The sequence below is a fragment of the Clarias gariepinus genome, chromosome 8 (assembly GCF_024256425.1).
Source record: "Clarias gariepinus isolate MV-2021 ecotype Netherlands chromosome 8, CGAR_prim_01v2, whole genome shotgun sequence".
Classification (NCBI taxonomy): Eukaryota; Metazoa; Chordata; class Actinopteri; order Siluriformes; family Clariidae; genus Clarias; species Clarias gariepinus.
In genome coordinates, this window is record NC_071107.1 from 5,212,012 (window position 1) to 5,233,623 (window position 21,612).

General features: G+C 36.3%; 2 protein-coding genes across 3 annotated transcripts in view; one reads left to right on the top strand and one right to left on the bottom strand.

Moving 5' to 3' along the window:
• The window catches only part of wdr17 (WD repeat domain 17), a 142,264-nt gene that overhangs the window by 73,952 nt on the left and 46,700 nt on the right, over nucleotides 1-21,612 (top strand). The gene's annotated exons all lie outside the window — the stretch shown is intronic.
• LOC128529358 (uncharacterized) lies at nucleotides 17,306-20,825 on the bottom strand. Its single transcript, XM_053502820.1, has 2 exons — nucleotides 20,677-20,825; nucleotides 17,306-18,056 (listed from the first exon to the last, which is right to left on the bottom strand). Exon 2 carries the CDS (start codon nucleotides 18,045-18,047, stop codon nucleotides 17,370-17,372), a length of 678 nt encoding a protein of 225 aa, XP_053358795.1. The 5' UTR covers nucleotides 18,048-18,056; nucleotides 20,677-20,825; the 3' UTR covers nucleotides 17,306-17,369.

Consider the following 21,612-nt stretch of genomic DNA (forward strand, 5'->3'; position numbering starts at 1 on the left):
TCCCAGACTACTTTAAAACTAATAAAACATAGTATTATATAATAAAATAAGTTTTGTTTTATAAATGAAACTTAATGGATTATAATATGAGATTTTATCTATTACCCCTAATTTTTGTCTACAATATGATACAGTTGCAATGATTTGGGAATATTTTATCCTCAATCAAAATTATATCAGGGCTCATTTGTACAGTCGTCTGTTGTTTAGAAGGTGAGTCAATATCAATAGCAATGACTTTACTCCTAGGAGACTGTTTTCCTGGTATGCGGTTGGAGGTTGTTGCAGCTGGAGTTTGTGCCTGTTGGTTCCTCAGATAAATGGCAGCATTTAAAGGATTTGTAGAAAGAAGGTTGGTTTTAGAATACCCCGTGTTCAGAAGAAAGTCTTTCAAGTCCAGACTTCTGTTAATCTAGGGAAAAAAATTAGGTGCTTGCTGATGCAGTAAGTGGATTTTTTTTTTTTTTTTTAATCTGACCTATTACTGTGCTCAGTCACATAAACTAAATGGATCCACTTATTGTTAACGCTGATTATAAGGCGGTCCATGTTGCTGTCATCTGGGAGCCCGGTGTAATGTTCCCAGACATAATCTGGCAAGTTAAGTGCCCCTGGTTTGCTCAGATTTCCCACCTCATTGTAGGGATCGCCCTCATCATAATGTTGTTCCCTGCATATTTATATACACAAACCCCATTCCAAAAAAGTTGGGACACTGTACAAATTGTGAATAAAAACAGAATGCAATGATGTGGAATTTTAAATTTTTTATATTTTATTCAGATACCAATATAGATGACATATTAAATGTATCATCCATGATGATCACTGAGAAAATGTATAATTTTAAGGAAGAAGTAAGTTTTTCAATTTGATGATTTTCATTGAATCAACACATTTTAAAAAAGTTGGAACAAGGAAATGTTTACCACTGTGTGGAATCCCCTCTTCTTTTTATAACAATCTGCAAATGTCTGGGGTCTGAGGAGACACGTTGCTCAAGTTTAGGAATAGGAATGTTGTCCTATTCTTGTCTAATACAGGCTTCTAGTTGTTCAACTGTCTTAGGTCGTCATTGTTGCATCTTCCTCTTTATGACGCGCCAAATGTTTTCTATGGGTACACTCAAAAAAATTACTCTTTGAATGAACATAAAAAAATCATGGAAAGGATTTCCACATGATTAACTTGCTTTATTTCAGCATTATGCAATTCTGTTATTCCAATTTAATGTACTTACGTTGGGTCAACTTAATTTATTAAGTTTGATTCAACTTATTTACTATGGTTGGGCACAGCTTAATTTAATAGTGTCAGCCCAACTAATTAGCAATGTTTTGGACCAACTAATTTATTTAAGTTAGCCTAACAAAAGTGCTTAATGCTGAAAGTAAGCCATTTAATCACATGGAAATCCTTTCCATGATTTAATTACATTACTTCAAAGAATAGCTTTTGAGTTGAATAAATTAAAACCTTTTTAACAAACTCTAATGATGGAAACAACACACAACAAATGAGAAAAGGTGCAATCAAATTGTATTTCCAAAATTATAATGCACATTGTTTTACACAGTTGAGTTGCTTCTTGATAACACAAATAAATATATCTTAAGTTTGTTATGAGAATACAGGGAAATGGGCCCTCTCACTCGCATCCCACTTAATATACTCTTAACATTTGCACCTGTGTTTTTATGTGATGGTGAACTCACACAGAACTTAATAAAAAATATTTACCAAAGTCAGAAATTTTTTTGCATAAATATATGTTTAAATTTTTTACATTGAAACGTAGGGACATTTTTTAAACAAGTTTCAACAATGTCTACAGTATGGTTGGCATCAAGGGTAAAAACAAGACAAATGGAGATCTTACAATAAAGTTTAACTCCCGAAATTTGTAAATGTTTAAACTAAAAAAAAAAATAAAAAAACCCATAGCTTAGTCTTAAAGGGATAGGCCGAACTATCCCTTTAATTTTTTATGAGAAACTGAAAAAATAATTCAGCATACAGCTTTCCTTAAGTGCCAATAGACTGGACCTTGCATCAGAGAGAACATTTTTTAATAAAAACAGAGCACAAAAAAACCCCAGATGAACTCAACACTAATATGGGAAATGGGGCCCTGTCTTTGTAGTTACATTCGCCTTCAAGAAATGTGCTGGAGTACCTAAACAACAAAACAGAAGGTACAAGTTTTCTGGTGTAGCTTTTGCTATGGCGATGTTTCTTAACGGGAAAGCAGTGTTTTGAGAACTTGTCCTTTGTTGGATAGTTGGTTTCCATCCAATTCCATAATGATCTTCTGCAAAACCTCAAAAGTGTACTTGAGCTCCTGGGGGTAGCTCAGGTTTAGCGCGTAGACAAGCCCCAGCAACATCACCACTGCAAAAGCTACATTGCCCAACTCACTCATCACTTCCACCCCCTCCAGGACAATACCAACATCCGCGGGGTCATCGCCAGGCTCTGCACCTTCTTGTCGAATGACAAAGATTCCAAATACTGTCTCCGCTATGGCCATTTGAGTGCTTTCATCGACATCCTGTGACAAAAAATAAAATGAACAAGGACAAAGATTTTTTTTTTTACTGATGTGCATTACATGCATATTTATAGCACACAATCTTTACAGTATTACTGTTTATCAGCTATCACTAACTTGATCCATATTCATAATAATGCAAATGCAATCAAATAACCAATTGACATTAAAATTGTTTAGCTGAGTCGGTGAAATACTTCAACTAAGTCATACCATGGGCCTGTCTGTTGTAATCATGAGTTCAGTGTTAGTTATTCCATTCGAATAAAGTTATATTGTCTTATTGGAGGAAAAAAAAAAGTATGGTGTGTGTGTGTGTTATTGTCTGAGAGAAAGACAAGGAGAGAGGCTCCCAAACCGGCCTGGTTATTTCCAAAAAGATCAGTAATAAGTTACTTTACCGCAAACAGACATTTGATACACTGTTTTTGTTCATGTACAGAAAAATTACATGATGAAAAAAAAAACAGGCCAAATAATTTTTATGTGGTAGTGAGTTTTTATTTAAAGGATAATTCTGGTATTTAGCACTTTGAGTCTCTTTTCTGGTTTATGAATGAACTAGAGTAGTGAACACAGAAATGTTGACGATGGGTCCTGTCTCAACTTTTTGACTCGTTTAGAATCGCCTTTGACCGCTTCAGAGTGGCTGGCTACCGCATTCACAAACATGTACTTAAAACAACCCTTAACATTCGTTCTTAAAACTGTGCAACTCATTAAGTGGTTAGTGGTGTTCGTTGATGATTAAAAACAAATATATCGGGGCAATGTATGATTTAAATCCGTGTTAATTGCTATAGTGGAACTATTTTTTCCGATACCTCACAACCGTGTATAAACTTCCGATCGATATTTAAGTCTGAAGCACAGTAATATCAACGAGCACTGAGTCCTCCAACAGAAATCAATGGGATTTTACAAAATGCCAAATAAAACACGACAGAAACTGTATTTCGCTACGCTACTTGTATTTAATCATCAAAGAACACCATTAACCACTCGGTGAGTTGCACAGTTTTGAAAACGAATGTTAGGGGTTGTTTTATAGACATGTTTGTGAATGCTCGTAGACAGCCACTCTGAAGCGTTCAAAGGCGATTCTAAACGAGTCAAAAAGTCAAGACAGGACCCATCGTCAACATTTCTGTGTCCACCACTCTAGTTAGTTCATCCTAAACAAACCAGAAAAAAGACTCAAAGTGCTAAATACTGGAATTAAGTCGCTTAATCATTCTCCTTTCACAAACTCACTTAACCATAAATGTAATTGCGACATCCATCATTATCCAATTATTTCCTGTCTCAGTCTGAGAAAGGTGAGGACTTCCCAAAAGTCGACAATTGGTTGTAAAGTTGTAGCAGATAGGGGGCGGTTTGGGATTGCATTACAGTATGGTGCACGTCACTAAGTGAGTGAGAGAAGATAGGTTAAGATAAGGCCATTAAAACTAATTTTAAATCTAATGGGAACACACAGGAAACCCCATCCACTCCAACTCTGAAACTCTGATAATGTCCATAGTGAACACATAAATTAACATACCAGGTATTGCTTCACCAGCTTCTCTGGATCTTCATTAAGGTACACGCAGAGACCTTTGAGGATGCATTCTCTTCTGACTTCAATATTGTCAGTCTTAATATGAAGATCAGAGAAAAAAACAAAACACTATGAACACCATTTCAACACACCAGCAGTGTAGGTTTACACACTTAAGAACTTTAAACTAAATGTTAATCCCTTTGGGATAGTATGTTTAAAAGTTTTTAAGACAAATCTTTGTTATTTTACTATCATTTACTACTTTGTGTTTTCCTTTAATCATTTCAAGCTTCAAATTAATGTTTCTTAACCTAGGTAACCTACCTGAAGATGTCACCTAAGACATAACTTTGCCTGAAATGTGTGAAGAACAGACCATTCCACTTTATATCATTCAAGTTTTACGATAATCACAGTGGCCAATGTGGTAAGAATACCTGCCATGTCCATTTAAGAAGGGACGATAAAAGGGACAGCTTTTGAGTGCTTTGTCAGACGTGTATAATAGTATACAGTGCCAATGCTTTTTCTGTGCTTCAAAACTGCATTCCAACAGATTGCAGAGTTTTATGATTTCAAAGCAGATTTTTCAGGATTGAATGATGCCCCTCACTCTTAAACAGATGACCCCTAATGGGGGAACAGATGTGGTGCTCAAAGTCATTTCTACAATGACCAAGTTTTGAGTGATTTTTGTCACTTTTACATTGGTATCATACCTGGCTTATGGGTGCCATGATGGTCTTGATTTTTTTCCCTTGAACTCCACCTTTCTTGGCATACGCCTTCATCAGGTTTGCAGAGTGAACATCAAGCTCGGAGAAGAACTTCGACTGCAAATGGATCGTTGTGATTCTCTTGAACTCTGTACTCACCTACGAAAAACAAAACAAAAACTCAGTTACCTTTTTGGTACACATTTGAAATAGCAGTTCTATATGTTCAAGAAATGTAAATGCATAATACATGTATTTATCTAAATATTAGTTTACTTTGTCAGAAGGCCAGCAAAGGCTGCTATTGCTGGCCTTCAGTAAATCCTCATCAGTTTGAGTAACCTCAGATTCTGTCAACATATATTGTTACACATCCAGTGCAGTCATTCTCTTACCTCACGCACACTGAAGAGAGCTGGCCACCTCATTTTGAAATCAGCTATCATGGGGGCCTCCGAAACTACCTCTTGCCTTCTGAGTGCAAAGGTCTTGTCCATCATTGCCGCCAACTTGTGCTCATTGTTTCTCTTATTTACTTCTGAGAGGAGTGCCACTCTTATTACTTCTGGTGTCTCTGGTGTTTCACCGGCCGGATAGGTGGGGCAGTAATTCACTTCGGCTTTTTTTGGCTTCTTTACACCATATGCAGGACTGCATTTGCTCTCAGGTTTGTGCGTTAAGGCATTCACAGTCACTTCTGGGCATCCAAGCCGTCGGAGTTTTGTTCGGTAGTTAGCAAGTTTATACTTCAGGCTTGTCTTCCATCCACCATACCCAGTCACTGAACCTGGCTCTTTTAAACATGGATTTGTAGTTACCAGAGCTTCTGCTACCTCATCAAACTCCCTGTCAGAGAGGTACACTTTATACTGGACAATTGTTTCAGCTAAGCCATCAAGAATAGCAGATTTAAGTTTTGTATCAGGATTCAACAAAGCTCCAGTTTCTTTAAAAGCAGCATTGGCCCTGTCCAGCTGTAGCTGACTATCATAAGCAAACCGGGGCATGGGGAAGACAATGGGCCAAACAGTGGATCTCGAGGAGGTGGACTCAGGAGAAGACAATATGTCTGTATCAAATGAGCTACCAGCAGATGAAAGGGATGAGGAGTCATTAAGAGTGCGGGAGGCAGCAGCTGAGTAGAGAGAGAGCGGGGTGCCATCAGTCTGGGCAGGTGCAACCGAGTTAAAGATGACCTTGATGGAGCTTTTGTCCTGGATGTCTGACATTGAGACCAAGTTAGTAAATTCATTCCCAAACTCAACATCCATGAATTGAAGCCTGAAGTCCCCATCTACTCCACATTGTCTCTTAATTTCCTGTACGAGTTCAATGACAGTCTCTGGCATACCACCTGGAAGGATCAATCTCTGGGAATCGTTTTCTCCAAGAATGATTCTGAGTTTCACTGGAGCAGCCATTTCACGATTGCCTAAATAAGGATAGAGAAAATTAAGTTTAAGCAAGGGAAATCTAATTTTAAAACACCAATGAGTACAAAAGTAGGGAATGCCATGCCGATTTAATATGGCAATCAAAAAATCATGAAATAAATGAGAGAACTGTGATTTCATAATACCAAACTTATTCCCAAACTGTTTCATTTCCATTTTGCATTCAAATGAATGGGCCGTGATTATCAAAGCAGATCAAAGCAACAAGACCAGGGCAGTACTACCACTACCAGTAGGTGAAAAAAGACAAAAATTACAATGAGAAGGAGAGAGTAGAAAATAAAACGAGGAGGAGAATAATTTGAAGAAAGGTGCTGCTGTATGTGACTCTGTGCCATCCCTCTGCTGTTGCTTTGGTCTGAATCTGTTCCAATTATGCTCCATTCATTTGAATATATGAAATCAAAATAAAGAGCTGGGAAATAAATGTGGCATTATGAAGTCACACTTCCCTGAAATAAGACAGTGCATTGAGATCCATTTAATATTAAAGAAAACAAACCTTATGTGTACGTATCTTTTTAATGTCACCAGTCTTAGAGGTCCAACAAAGTAGTCTGCCAAAGGGTAGTCATCGGCTAGTTCACCAAGTTCAATCAGTACAGTTTCTCTGGTAGGATATACACTCAGCTCAAACGCTCTGAAATGTTCCCTGTACCACCCAAAAAGCCTTCTAACCATGAAACACAGTCTCTCCTGAACAACACAAATCTGAAGAATCTCCCCAAAGTCAGGGAGTCCACTTGTAGAACCATGAGCAACTATCATCCCTTTTCTGAAATGTACACCTTTGCTTGACACACACTTGGAAAGGTGAACTTCAGTTGTACCAGGGAAGTTCTTTTCAATAGTCTGAGCTATTTCTTGTTTCAAACAATCCAGAGAGACTGTTGAGACGTTTGTAACCTCTAGGGATGTTTCTTCAAAACTAGATGATCTCAAGTGATATGAAATCATGAGCTGATGCTTAGTGGCTAGCGAGAGGGGCACATTTTTAAAGCAATTGGTGTGTCGCACAACCTGCTTAAAAAAACTGTGTTTGGCCTCAAAACGCATTGTCCAGAGGCACACAAGAGGCCCAAACATCCTAATCAGTTGAGGATAGTGCTCCAAATAATGATGTTTTGGGAGCAATTGCACACCAGGGAAGAGTTCTTGGTACTTTTGTCTGTGCTCAGAAATTTTGCCCTCAAGATAGGCAATGGACTCATCTGTGTGTGTTGGAGCAACCACAAGCTCTACAATGTCTTTTAAGTCCAATAGTATTTGCCATGCCATTTCACCCTCAGGCACCAGGTGCCCAATTATTAATGGGAGTAGTCTTATAAGAGCCCAATTTTCATGGGCGTTTCCACCTATTGTAGCCCTAGTTGAAAAGGTGTGAGGGATCACATGTGGCCTATTTGTCTTGTCGGCCCACTTGTAAGGGAAGTGCAGGATGGATTTGTTGAGGGTTTGAAGACTGAAATACTTCTTGGATATAAGCAATGCCAAACACCGTGCAAGCTCCACTGGCACTATGCCCTCAAACAGATCATGCATAATATCTGGAGGATAGCCTGTGTGAACGCTGAAGTGGGCAAGCGTTTTGGTTATAACACATTGTCTTTTCACCCCAAAACAGCTTGTCCCATTCTCCTGAGCTGAGGTCACATGAGAGTCATGGAGTTCTTTTGTCCTAAGGGTGAATGCACCTGATTTTACCTCTTTTGTTTGGATGTCTGTTTTTGTTCCTGTGCAAAATCGGCAGATATACCCACTAGAAAAGCTCTCATTTAAACCTGCAATACTGTGAGCCCCCAAGTTATCTGCTGCAACAACCTGAATCGTACCTTTAACAAATCTGCCAAGTAATGAAATGAAAACACCGTCTTGCTCCAGAGTTTTCATGTCTTGAAGAAGAGGATGTAAGACACGGTCATAACCATACTTATTTACATCATCAGTTTTACACAACAATGCCAAGTAAATTGATGATAGTGATGAATATGAGCCTGGAGGCAAATTACTCAGAGTCCAGTAGATTCCACAAAGCTTATGTTTCCTGCGAGAAGTTCCCAGAGGATTGCAGACCTCAAAATCATCTACATATAAACGTAACAATATCCTCATCTCATCCCCTGACAGAAAAATGTTTTGCTGGAAGTGTGAACCATCCTGAGGAGATTTGTAAGTGTGGTGTTCACCACTTGCCATTTTACTCTGCTGTGCTCTGTGGTTTTCAACTACCCTGTCCACAACATCTTTCTTAAAGAGTTGCTGCAAAGACTTCAGTACAGGAACATACTGAAAACTTCTGTTTTCTTTGGCATCAAGAACATATTCAATGGGTTCTACAACGTTAAAGCTTTCTTGATAATACTTGTTGCGGAGATAAGTTGAGCTTAAGGGACCTCCCTTCTCTATGGCTTTGAGCAATGGATTAGAAGTGCAGAGAGCAGTTGCTACTTCTGTTACCGCAGACCTATCAGTTGTGGGACTATGTTTCTGAAATACCCCTTCAAGAATGTCAATGGAGAGGGGTAATGTTGCTGAACTTAAGTGGTGCAGTTCCTCTAAGAACTCATCAATTTTTTTGCCTGGGACATGTGCAAAATGCTCTAACTTGAGCAACGCTGCTGCAAAATTATTCTCAATTACTTCAGGCAAGTTATTGGTTACATCTACAACACTATTTGAACACGCACTGTCTGCTTCAACTGCAGAGTCATCTTGATTGCCTGCATCTTCCTCAGGATTATAAGAGGATTCTTGTGAAACTCGAGTGTTTCTAACTATGTCTGGCTTGAAATCTTTCAATGAATGTCGACTGTGTTTCCTGTTCTTGTGAGAGTGAAATGTTCCGTATACATTTGTTTGAAAATTACAACCCCCAAACATACAAGGAACAGTTTCATTACTCTTCAAATGAGTGCCAATGTGTGAAAAATAATCCTTCTCTGTAGGAAGATCACTACAAGTGCACAAATGACATCTATATGTTGACAATTCCTGTAGCTCCTGGGTGTTTTGTTTAGGATGGACTCTACTTAAATGAATGTACAAAGCATTCCATGTCTTAAAAGTACATGGGCAGTTTATGTGTGGGCATGGGTAACGTTGCATATGCCGGTGCTGAAGTCTAAAATGTTTTAGTAGGTCATATCTACCGGACAGAGATAGACTACATCCCTTACACTTCCACATCCCTCCCCCACCACAATAGAAAAAAAAATCTAAACAAACTGGGCAAATACAGGTTTAGCTGGACCCTAGCATCATAAGCATGTCAACATTGGAATCAGTCAGTAAGACAAATTCACTGTTTTAGGCCAAAAATATTTAGGTCTGCCAAAACTTACAAGTAACTACTGAAATCACAAACTTGATGGCCGATGACCCCCTTCACCAGTATTCATGTGGTTGGATGGCAGACAAGTGATGTTCTGAAAGAGATAAATTTACAACCATTAAAATATTTTGCCATGAGTTATGGAGAACAAAGATAAATGAAAGCAATAGTAAAAACATAATACAGGACAAGATGAGCTGTTAAGAAGGAAACAGAAAACCCAATATTACAAAGACATCTTTACAGCAGTGGACTGCTCTACTTTTTTTTTTTTTTTTAAAAAGAGCCCTAAAGTGTGTTCAGTAAACCACTATTTAATTAAAATGATGATTTATGTGCATTTTTCTACTCGCTGTACCAAAAACATATCAAACTGTGACTTTATATATTTACTCAGCTGATTTGTGTACACTGTTACACCCCTAATCTGAGGGACATTATAGTGCAACAGTTGCGGTACAAAGTAGGAAAGAGTACAAATATATAAATTAGAGATGCATCACTTTGCATCAATTTTAAATCAACGCCAAACATAAAATGTATTTATCATAACACAATTTAAATTTGATGTTATTTTCACCAAACCTTGTTTTCCATTAAATTAGGCAGCATATATTAATCAAAGTCAGACTATTTTCTTTATTTTAGGCAAAAATGCTGAGTAGAATAACATCCTTGACCATACTTCTGGTCACTTTTAAAAGCTAAGAACGAAGGGTGTATTATTCCATGGTATTCAAACCAATTATCTAGCCTTTCCAGGGTCAAAATTAAGGAAAATATACATACTCACCTAGTAAAGTAGAATCAAGTTACAGTAGTCAATTTTGCAAATGTATTTTCATATTGGTTGGTTGACAGAACAATTTTTATAACATAGGTAAACGTAAGCATTTTCACATCAGTACCAGCATCAGTCTATTTGAGACCCCTTGAGACTATAATTTTATATATGTTTTTGCGTACATTTTGACTACCTTTACCAGGGCTCGACTTTTTGACTCCTTTAGAATCGCCTTTGACCGCTTCAGAGTGGCTGTCTACGAGCATTCACAAACATGTCTAATGCCGGTAGCCAGCCACTCTGAAGCGGTCAAAGGCGATTCTAAACGAGTCAAAAAGTTGAGACAGGACCCATCATCAACATTTCTGTGTCCACTACTCTAGTTCATCCATAAACCAGAAAAGAGACGCAAAGTGCTAAATACCAGAATTATCCATTAACTGCGAGCCAACTATCGTCACGTATGTTAGCATAAATGTGCCAGCATAACATTAACGGCCTGAGTACAAAAATAACAAACAAGCATGACCAAATATTGCTGAAAATAATGGACAGTCTGCTGATGACTTTATACACATCGTTTTGTTGATGGATGGAAACAGATTTTCTCTTACCTTTTCCAAATGAATTCCAGGCACGCCAGGCAAGTTCTTCATGTGATAATCTCGTTATTTTTCGAAGCCCGCGGTTTGTCATCTCGCGTGATCTCGCTAATCCATTTCGGTGGTCAAGATCAGTCTGACTATATTGAATCACGTTTTCTCAACATGACGGAATTTAATAAATGTTAATTTGTTGAATGTCATGCTCATCCTACATTATTTTATCACGTTCACCTTTGAAACATGAAATAATTTTGTTAAAATTACACGTTACGCTTGTTTTAATGTAATAACCAGCTAATTTCCTTTTTTTGAGTGTAAGAGATCTGGACTGCAGGCTATATCATAATGTGTATGGCTGTGTTCCAATTTAAATTGGAACTGGTGAGGTTTTATTGAACATTTAAACACAATATGTTTATAGCTTTATTTATTTGTCTTAAGAACTACTTTCAGAAAATATTAAAACATCGTAGACCAAAATTTAATTCATTAGACTCCTTGTTTTAGGTTTTTTTTTAATTATTTTTTTTTTACAGTTGTTCATGCAAAATACTATGGAAATCAAACCCACTCCAGTCACTCCAACACAGACATGTACGTGCAAGCATGATAATAAATCCATTCAACTTTCATTAAAATTTTAGTATTAGAAATTATTTATATTTTTGGGATTAAAACAGGGTTGGAATTAGGCATTGTGTTTTTTTCAGGTATATATATATAAATATGCATGCTAGATTCATTTAACAGTAGGGGACATTGAGTTCATTTCATTGTTCTAATCTTAGTATGGATGCAATAGATATGATATTTTGTTTACTTTTTTAAAAGGATTTCTTCATATTCAGTGCTTCATTCTTAGTACAAAGAAACAAAGCCAACTGGTTATGCCAGTTTTTTACCCTATATGTCAGAGAACTAACCGGTGTTGACCAAAAGACGTAGCTTTAGCGGTTAGCCCTTTGTAGCATGGATGGTGAACCCAAACTCGTTAGCAAGCGAATAGGCAGGATAACCACGTGATTTTGTCTAAGGACTCTCTCAAAGGGGAGCAAGGGAAAAACACAAATTTAACCTGCGTCCTATAAACGCACACTCGAATCAGAAAGATAACCCAAGAAAGTGAGTACTTAAGAAATGATGGACAAACAGCCTGAACCGACATGGGTGAACTCAATGACTGAGCGCTGTGCCGAGGTTTGTTTACACCTTTTATGCTTCCTGTTTAGCGACGGGACTACTTCCGGGTCCTAGTGCAGGTCGCGGTGCAAGTGTGTGTGACACTATCTACTGTATATTAATCCACTGTTAAGTCTGGTTTCCGTCTGCATCCCTGACAAGGCTTTGACTTTTAGGCCTTTTACATGAACACCAGAGTACTACAACACATTCTTAATAATTAATACGTATTCTTATATACCAACCAAGACCTGGAGCATGCTTTAAGAGACATAAAGTGCTTACAGTCAGAGTGTGTATTATTGTTGTTCAGTATATATATTAATTCCAAGTCGTTTTTGAAAAAGGGCATCTATGATCAGCTCATTTATATAGGGGGCGGGGCTAACATCAAGGCTAAAATAAAAGCCTAAGTCTGAACTGAAGTGTCTATTCTGAATTCTGGATTAATATACTGCTGATGCTGAGTACTGAGTGGATGGAGCAGACAAGAGGGGAAATAAGGTCGCTGCTGAGGCTGTTACATAAACAACTATTTTTTTATTGTATCTTTACATGTGGTGCAGCCTGTAAAACATATGTTCTAATTTCTTTTATTTATTCTACATTATTAAACATAATTTTATATAAAGAAAATGCAGAGATCAAGACTTTTGAAAAGTACTCTATATAGGCACATTGCTATAAAATCTAATGATTTTTTTAATAATAACTCATCAAGCATCAGACATTAATTGTAGTCTTTTTATAATGTATCATTATAACATATAAATAGCTTTATATATTATTTAATTCAAATATATTTTTTATTGCTTGAAATATCTCAGTAATAAAAAAACATAATACAATGTTGTAAAAATAATTTATTTATTTAGATTTACTCATATTTACATATTTGAGTGCTATTTTTACAAATGCACGTATCCAAATTGACATAATGAAGCACCTTGTAGTGTTTAAATAAAAAAGGTATCAATAATTACAAAAACAAATCTATGTTAATGGTCTTGAGCAATGCAGTGTAAGGTAACAATCCATAAACACACACACACACACACACACACACACACACAAACACACACACACACACACACACACACACACACACACACACACACACACACACACGTGTAAAGCTAATGTTAAAGTATAAATTAATAAAATAATTGCAAACAGTAAACCTGTATTCTGACTGTCTGTCTGACACTGGACAATAAAAAATGATGACTCATCATTAACATTTTTTCTTTTGCTATTATGATTATGAATTATGATTTCTTGCTAAAGGCGACATATAGAATATACTTTAGTCTGAAAATGAACCAGCTACATGAAAAATAAGGGTGAGTTTAAATCCTTTGTTTAATTAATTATGATTTTTTAAATATTATAAATATAATGTTAATATATTTACTCATTTATATTTATTCAGAATCCAAACTTGATAGCAATAAATAACTTTATTGATTTATTATAAATTATTTAACACAGTCCACATGCAGTTCCTTTAGTCCCACCAGAGGGCTGTACACACTGGTAAACACTGGGGATTGAATTAATCTTCTGGTAGATCACTACCTATGTGAAAAAACTCTTAATAGTTCACAAGGACGTAATTCCTCCTTCCGCATCTCTTGGCTAAATTTGCAGGCCAATCATTTGCTAATGGCCCTAAGATACAAAATTTATTGTTAATTTCTAATTAAGTGGGCTTAGCTTAATTGTGTTTCTTTTTCAATTCCCTTTCTCTCTCTGATAATCACCTCTGGTAATCTTAATGAGGTTTCTTGCTAAAGTGGTACTGTAAGTGAAGTGTTTGTTGAAATTCAATCTATCCAAGTGCTCTGTTACATAGATATCGGTAAAACAATTATTGTTTAAGCTGACTATGATGCGGTCCATGTTGCTGTCGTTTTGGCCAAGATTAAAATCTTCACGGACATAAGTGGGAAGATTGGACGCCTTTGAATAGTCAGATTTCCCAAAACATAGTACTGTAGGTGAAAGCCACATTAGGCAGAAGTTTATCACCTTTTGTGTACCTGTTCTCAAATGTGTGGAAACCAAAGTCACCATTCTGTGGATTACAGCGTGCCTGCATAACGTTGTTTTGGTTTAAATGAAGACAGTCGTTAGCAAACCAGTACAGCAGCTTGAGACCATGTCTTGGCTGAGGCTGGCCGAATCCAGACTGCTTCAGCTGGTCTATTTTTTCTAGTGAAATCATGGTGACTTTCTGCTGAACATCTAAAAAAGAATGCGGAATTTGATTAAGCCCAGTGAGGATTTATTACTGAAAGAGTGCCTGGAGTTACACACGTGGGGCAAAACTCACCTGGAACTTTTTTTCTTGTGTGATGTCAGTGTTAAGTCTAGCGTCACTATCTAACAATTTAATATAATCATAAAGTGGCACTAGAAAAAATTAATAAAGACAACTACATTGATCTGCTCAGTTGTTTCTTTGGATCTATGAATTATATACAGTGGGAAGAAAACATGTGAACCTTTTGGAATTTCATGATTTTCTGCTTTACTTTGACATAAAATATGATCTGATCTTCATCTAAATCAAAAGTATTGACTACCTAAATTAATAACCCCCCAAAATCTTCTTTCATGTCTTTATCGAGAACAACCATAAGAACCTCATGGTGCTAGAGGAAAAAGGTTTGTGCATCCTTGACTTAATAACCTCAAAAAAAGCGAATTGGCGTCAGGTGTTAGCATAAATGGAGTCTTGTTAGGAAAATGAGTTTGGGGATATAGACTAGAGTTTCATTGACGGTTTAAAACCACTGAAAAATTTTTGCTTCACATACGCTTATGTGAGCCATGCCTTGCCAAAAAGAGCTTTTGGAGGATCTATGATTATAAATTGTTAATTTATAAAGCTGGACAGGGTTACAAAGTGATTTTAAAAACTTTAGAATTTGACCAGTTTGGCAAATGGAGACACTTTGTGACTGTGGCTAATCTACCAAAAAGTGGGCGCCCAATCAAAATGACCTGAGGAGCACAAGGAAGACTCATCAATGAGGAAAAGAAACAACTCACATTTGTTGTACTGAAAGGCAAAAATCCTAAAAAGAAAAAAAAAATTATGGGGCTATAATTCATTTAGAACGCTATTTAAAAAAAAAACATCATATTTAGATTTAAAATGAATGCATGGGTAAAGAGTTCAAGACATTTAATAGTTTGCCTCCAAAATATAAGTTTTTGTCTGTTATGATGTATTCTCACCTGCTCTTTAAATGTATTTACACTGTACATTGTAGATACATATGCATATACGACTGCCCGTAACCTTAAAAATAAAAGCTTATAGATAAGAAATAAATAAAGTCTCCACACCTGTATTAAAATTTTACAGTGTTTTTCAAGTGTCATGTGATGCAAAAATATATATATTCAGGTTACAATCTGTGGGCACATTTTACCAAAATAAGTGCAGTTTTCTAAACTAAGCAGATGGATTTAGTTTTCAGTCCATGCTCTCAGTTTAGTAATCTGTGCTTTAGATTAATTAATCTGTGTGCTCAGTTTGGCAACCATGTAGACGGAATGTACCACAAATATTTTGGACCACATGCTCAAAACGTTAATTTACATCAGAAATGTTTTACCCTTTAGCTTTTCCCTGATGTTAAAAAGAGAAGTTCCATGCTCATAAAGAGAAGTTTGTCTTTCCTCAGAAGGTCAAACTAAATTTCAGGCATGAATACTAAATACATCAGAGCACAGTGTCTAGCACTTCCTCTTAAGGCATTAACAAGGTGGTTAAAGTTCATACAGTCACCATAGACACACGTTTAAATTTACCTTTAGGCATTTTTCAGACACTCCTATCAAAAGTGCTTTGATGTTTTCGTCATTGGATCCTTACACTGGTTACCAGGTTACTAATTATACTATAAGTACCATCAGTCAAACACTGTTGGGAAGGTGATTTTACCCAAGTAATTCACAGTTTCTTACCTGGACTGTTTTCCTCTGTTACTTTCTGGTACAACATGACTCTGCAGTTCAAACTGGTCTAAAGCTAAATTTAGGCTCTAGATCTGTTAGAACAAATTTCAGTGATCACATCGGAAAGTATTTATCAGCTCAGTCAAAATTAAATTTGAATTAAAATTTTATTTGTCACACACACAGTCATATACAGTACGATATGCAGTGAAATGCTTATACGACTGCCCATAACCTTAAAAATAAAAGCTTATAGATAAGAAATAAATAAAGTCTCCACACCTGTATTAACCAGTTTACAGTGTTTTTCAAGTGTCATGTGGTGCAAAAAATGTATATTCAGGTTACAATCTGTGGGCACATTTTACCAAAATAAGTGCAAAGTTTTCTAAACTGAGCACATGGATTCAGTTTTCAGTCCATGCTCTCAGTTTAGTAATAAAATACACTTTCAAAAGTTGTGGGCTACAAAGAGCTTACAAAGCAGGGACTCGGAGTTAAATACCATCAATCTGGAGACGTTTATGAGAACATTTTCCAAGGCGTTGGACATACTATTTAACACTGTAAAAACTGTAATCAAAATAGTAAAACAATTGCCAGAGTTAAAATGCTTTTCAAAGCAAAGTAGAATGGCAAAATGGCCAAATAAAGAGTCATGGTATGCTGAACTAAACAAAGTTGCTATAATTAAATCTAAAGACATTCATAAAATTATAGTTTGTGGGCATGCACATTTTATTAGTACTATTTTTACAGGTTAAAAAAAAAGAGATGGTTTATTACAGTACATGCAAAAAGACACCCTGGGCTTTTTTACGCAGTAACCTTTATACTGTATAAACAGTATACTATACAGTATATAACACCTATGGCTAAGATAGAAAAAAAACCTAAGCAAGGACAGATGAAAAATATGACACAAAGAAAATACAATTGTACATCATGATTAAACAAAGACGGGTTCAGAAAACACATTAATTTAAATTCATACTGAAATGAACCAATCATAAATCTTTTATCCATAATAAATAATAATAAGGAAATAATCCCACACTACTCTAAATGTTTAACAATCCTTAAAACTACTTGGGAATACCATGTACTGTATAATGAAACATAATATTATCTAATAAAATTAACTTCATATTATCAATGAAACAGATTTGGTTATATTGATGCTTTTAATGATATTGTGAGATTTATCTAATGTTACCTAATTTACAGTACTCTACAGTATAATACAGTTGCAACGACTCGGGTATGTTTCCACATCGTCAATCTGAATATGGATGTTTTCATTCCTAGAGGACTCTGTTGCTGGGATGCTGTTGGAGGTTGGAGGTTGAGTTTGTTGATTACTCAGATCTGTGAAAGCATTTAAAGGATTTGTGGAAGGAAGGTTTGTTTTAGAATACCCAGTTTTCAGAAGAAAGTCATCTAAGGTCATATTTTTGATCATTTTAATGAGGTCGTTGCTGATGCAGTAAGTGGATTGTTGATTGAAATCTGACAGATTGCTGTGCTCAGTCACATAAACTGAATGGATCCACTTATTGTTAGCGCTGATTATAAGGCGGTCCATGTTGCTGTTATCTGGGTGGTCAGTGTGAAGGTTCCGGACATAATAAGGCAAGTCGTCTGCTTTTGTTTCTTTCAGATTTCCCACCTCATAGTAGGTCAAACCCTCATCAGGGAGGAGTTTAGTACCATTTCTATTATACCTGTTCACAAATTCGTGGAAACCAAAATCACCGATTTGTGGATAACATTTTGACAGCATAATGTTGTCTTGTTTAAAACGGAGGCAGTCATTAGCAAACCAGTACAGCAGCTTAAGACCATGTCTTGGTTGAGGCTGACCGAATCTTGACTGCTTCAGCTGGTCTATTTCTTCCAGTGTCCTCATGATGACTTCCTGATAAGGGTTTAAAAGAGAGATACTGTATACATATTGGACATATTTGTTCAAAGCCACTAACCACACTAAATCATCTACTGATTTAACAAAAAAAAAAAAATGCAAACGTATGGATTTTATCAATAACACAATTTGAAAATAGCTTTAAATTTGTTCTGTGGTTTTTACTTTCAGTTTCCATTTATGTAAAGTTTTATAGTAATATTACCATTGTCAGCTTTTGAAAGTACAGTATGTAGACGAAATCATCCAACATCAATCCAAAAGATTATTAAGATATAACACATATTTAACAGCAGTTCAAGCAAATTATAATTTGCATTCTTGCAATGTCCATTTATACTGGTCAGTGTTGACCTTTTTTAACAGCAGCAGCTCTTGAGCAGTAATCAGAGTTCCTGTTGTCCATACTGTATGTCTAAGAACATTGCGTACAGTAGATAACACGTCCCTTCTGCTCAAGAGTCATCTTTACTTCCTAAAGGAAACTGAAGAAAGCACATTTATCTGTTCGAATTCTGCTCAAGAAATTACTGTACCATTAAGCAGATTTTGACTATTTGCATCTCTGTGCTCTCTGCACACGCTGCATAAAGAGGATAAGAGACAGAATCATATATTGTACATATCTCACTTCTATCACTTCTGTACTTTTCACTCCTTTCTCTTTTGGGAAGAGTCACAGAAGCCACCCTCCATCCACCACACCATCTTCTTCTTAGCAGTCAGTCTGCCCAGTGGTGCTAATTGCCTTTCCAGTTGCTCTTTTCATACACATCTTATAATTTCCAGATTACACAGTCTTGCATCTTCCTCTTTTTGTACCTTTCTTCAAGTTCTACCGAGTTGAGGTGTCCTTTAATTGTGTTAAAATGTTAACGACAACTTGGCGCTTTAAAGTGACAATAGCTTATCCAAAAATAAAGAAATAATTACAGCCACTGGTCATTTTATTAGGTACACCTTCCTAGAACTTCCTAGAACAAGTTGTCGTTAACATCTAATCAGAAGTTCTAACAGTGCAGCATTTGATTGTACAGTTTACAGTAAGTCTCTATAAAATGACACATTGTTCCAATGATATAAATGAATTTTTAGAACTGCCTTAATTGTTCATGAACTAGATTCAACAAGTTGCTGGAAACACTCCTTAGAGATTTTGGTCCACATTGACATGACATGAAATGACAATGCTTAATTCATTATCATGTTCAAGGGACCTGTTTGAGATGGCTTTAGCTCTGTGACATGGCGTGTTATTCTGTGGTCATAAAGGAATGGACATGATCAGTAAAAATACTTAGGTAGGCTGCACCATTTACACCAGGCTCAATAGGGACTAAAAGGCCCAACGTGTGCCAAAAGACCTCCCCAATAGCATTAAACCCTCACCACCAGTCTGAATCATTACAGCGCAGGAATGAGCCATGCTTTCGTGCTTTTTCTGTCCCTACCTTCCGAAGGTCATAGCAGAAACTGAGAAACATCACCAGAAAACCGTGAAAGATTTTTTTAATCTTCTAATGCCCAATTTTGGTCCATTCAAACATCAGCCTTGGTTTTCTGTTCTTAGCAGACAGGAGCAGCACATTGTGTGGTGTTCTGATGCTGTAGAACATCTGCTTCATGTTTTGACATTTTGTACGTTCAGAGATACTCTTCAGCATGCATTGGTTATAATGATGTTACAGTGTCTGAGTTACTGATGCTTTCCTAACAGTTTGAACCTGTCCGGCCATTCTCTTCTGACCCCTCTGTCTATAAGGCATTTTCACCCAGAGAGCTGCCCACACCGGAGATTTTCTCTTTATCAGACCATTTTTTGGAAATGCAATAAATGGTTGTGTGTGAAAACCCCAGTAAATCAGCAGTTCAATACCTTCGAACCTCAACCATTAATAACACAACATTGTGACATTCAGTACAGTCTTAAATCACCTCACTTAACCAGTCTGATGCTTGGTTTGAACTACAGCAGATCAACTTGACCATGTCTACATGCCTAAATGCATTGACTTACTGCCATGTGAATGGCTGATTAGATTTGCATTACCAAGAAGTTAAACAGGTGTACCTAATAAAGTTGTAAGTAAGCAAACAAACAATTATAACTATTGCGTGCCATTCAGTGTTACAGTAATGAACAAAATATAATATCCTTGTGGTATAAGAGAAATAAAATAGTTGTTTTCTACTATACTACAGATCTAGTTACCGTTTCAGTTCATTGTCAGCGTGTGTGTTGAATACCACTGTGTACAGTTTATACAGATTGTCTCTTTTTATGTTATATATCTTAAGAATCAAATAAATTTTAATATCCTGATGAAGGAGCTTTGTTCTTCATGTATAAATACTGCATATTATGCCTACACACCGCTAACATTAAACAACAGAGAATAAAATGCCTTAAAAACCTGTATGTGTATCCTTTAAAGACTACAGTACAAGTTAAGCAAAATTTTCGACTGTGCCGTACTTTAAATATACAGTAGGTTACTTTAGCAACACTAAATCTCTCAACTACTTAGGTTCTATTCAACATTCATAAATAATAATAATAATAATAATAATAATAATAATAATGATAAGTTCAAACATTGTTCTTTCTACTTACTGTAATTTCCAACTGTTTCTAATCTCCTCTGAACAATATTATCAATTAGTCTTTTTGGCAATTAAATTTAATCTAATCTGTAAATTCTCCGTAAAAAAAATATGCTGTTACTTCCCCCCCAAAAAAAGAAAAAAAAGAATGTAATGTCACAGTACGAAGGTGTAACATCTCTTACACCACAACATGCAAAGTCCTATACAAAGCTGTAAACACACCCACACACACACACACACACACACACTCTCTCTCTCTCTTTCTCTCTCCACCCTGTCTACTTATAAATACACACATCGTGAATATGAATTCCATTCAACTCCTTTATTAACATTTGAGTATTATAACGTATTACTAATTCAGTTTATTGAAACTCAGGTGGAATTAGGTGTGTTTTGTTTGTTTGTTTTACCATAGACGCTATATAAATGCAACGGCAGGAGATCATTTCATCGTACTTATTTCAGTGTTTGGATGTAATAGATATTTATTCGGTTTATTCTTTTTAAAAGGACTTCCACTATATTCCACAGCACCTCCATATTTAGTGCTTTATTGTTAGTAGAAAGGAAAAATGAATCCAACCGCTCATGCTAGTTTTTCCAGTTTTTCCATCTAGAGTCATCCAGTGTTATGTCTGAATTATTCTAAAAAGGCTTCCTCATAGCACCTGTTTAAACATTTGTTTGGTATAAGTTTTCATTTATCATCAAAACTAAATGAGTATTTCAGCACATTCTTAATCATTAATCCACGTTCATATAGGCATATACGCTCATGCTTTCAGGGACAGAAGAAAAGGGCATACAGTCAGAGTGTGTATTACTGCTGTGCACCCACTTGGCTGGAATTATATATTTCCTGTGAGTTGTGTTCAAAGGAAAACAGGACAGAAAAGATCAGGTCATTAATAGAGGGACGGCTCTAACATCAAGGCTAGAA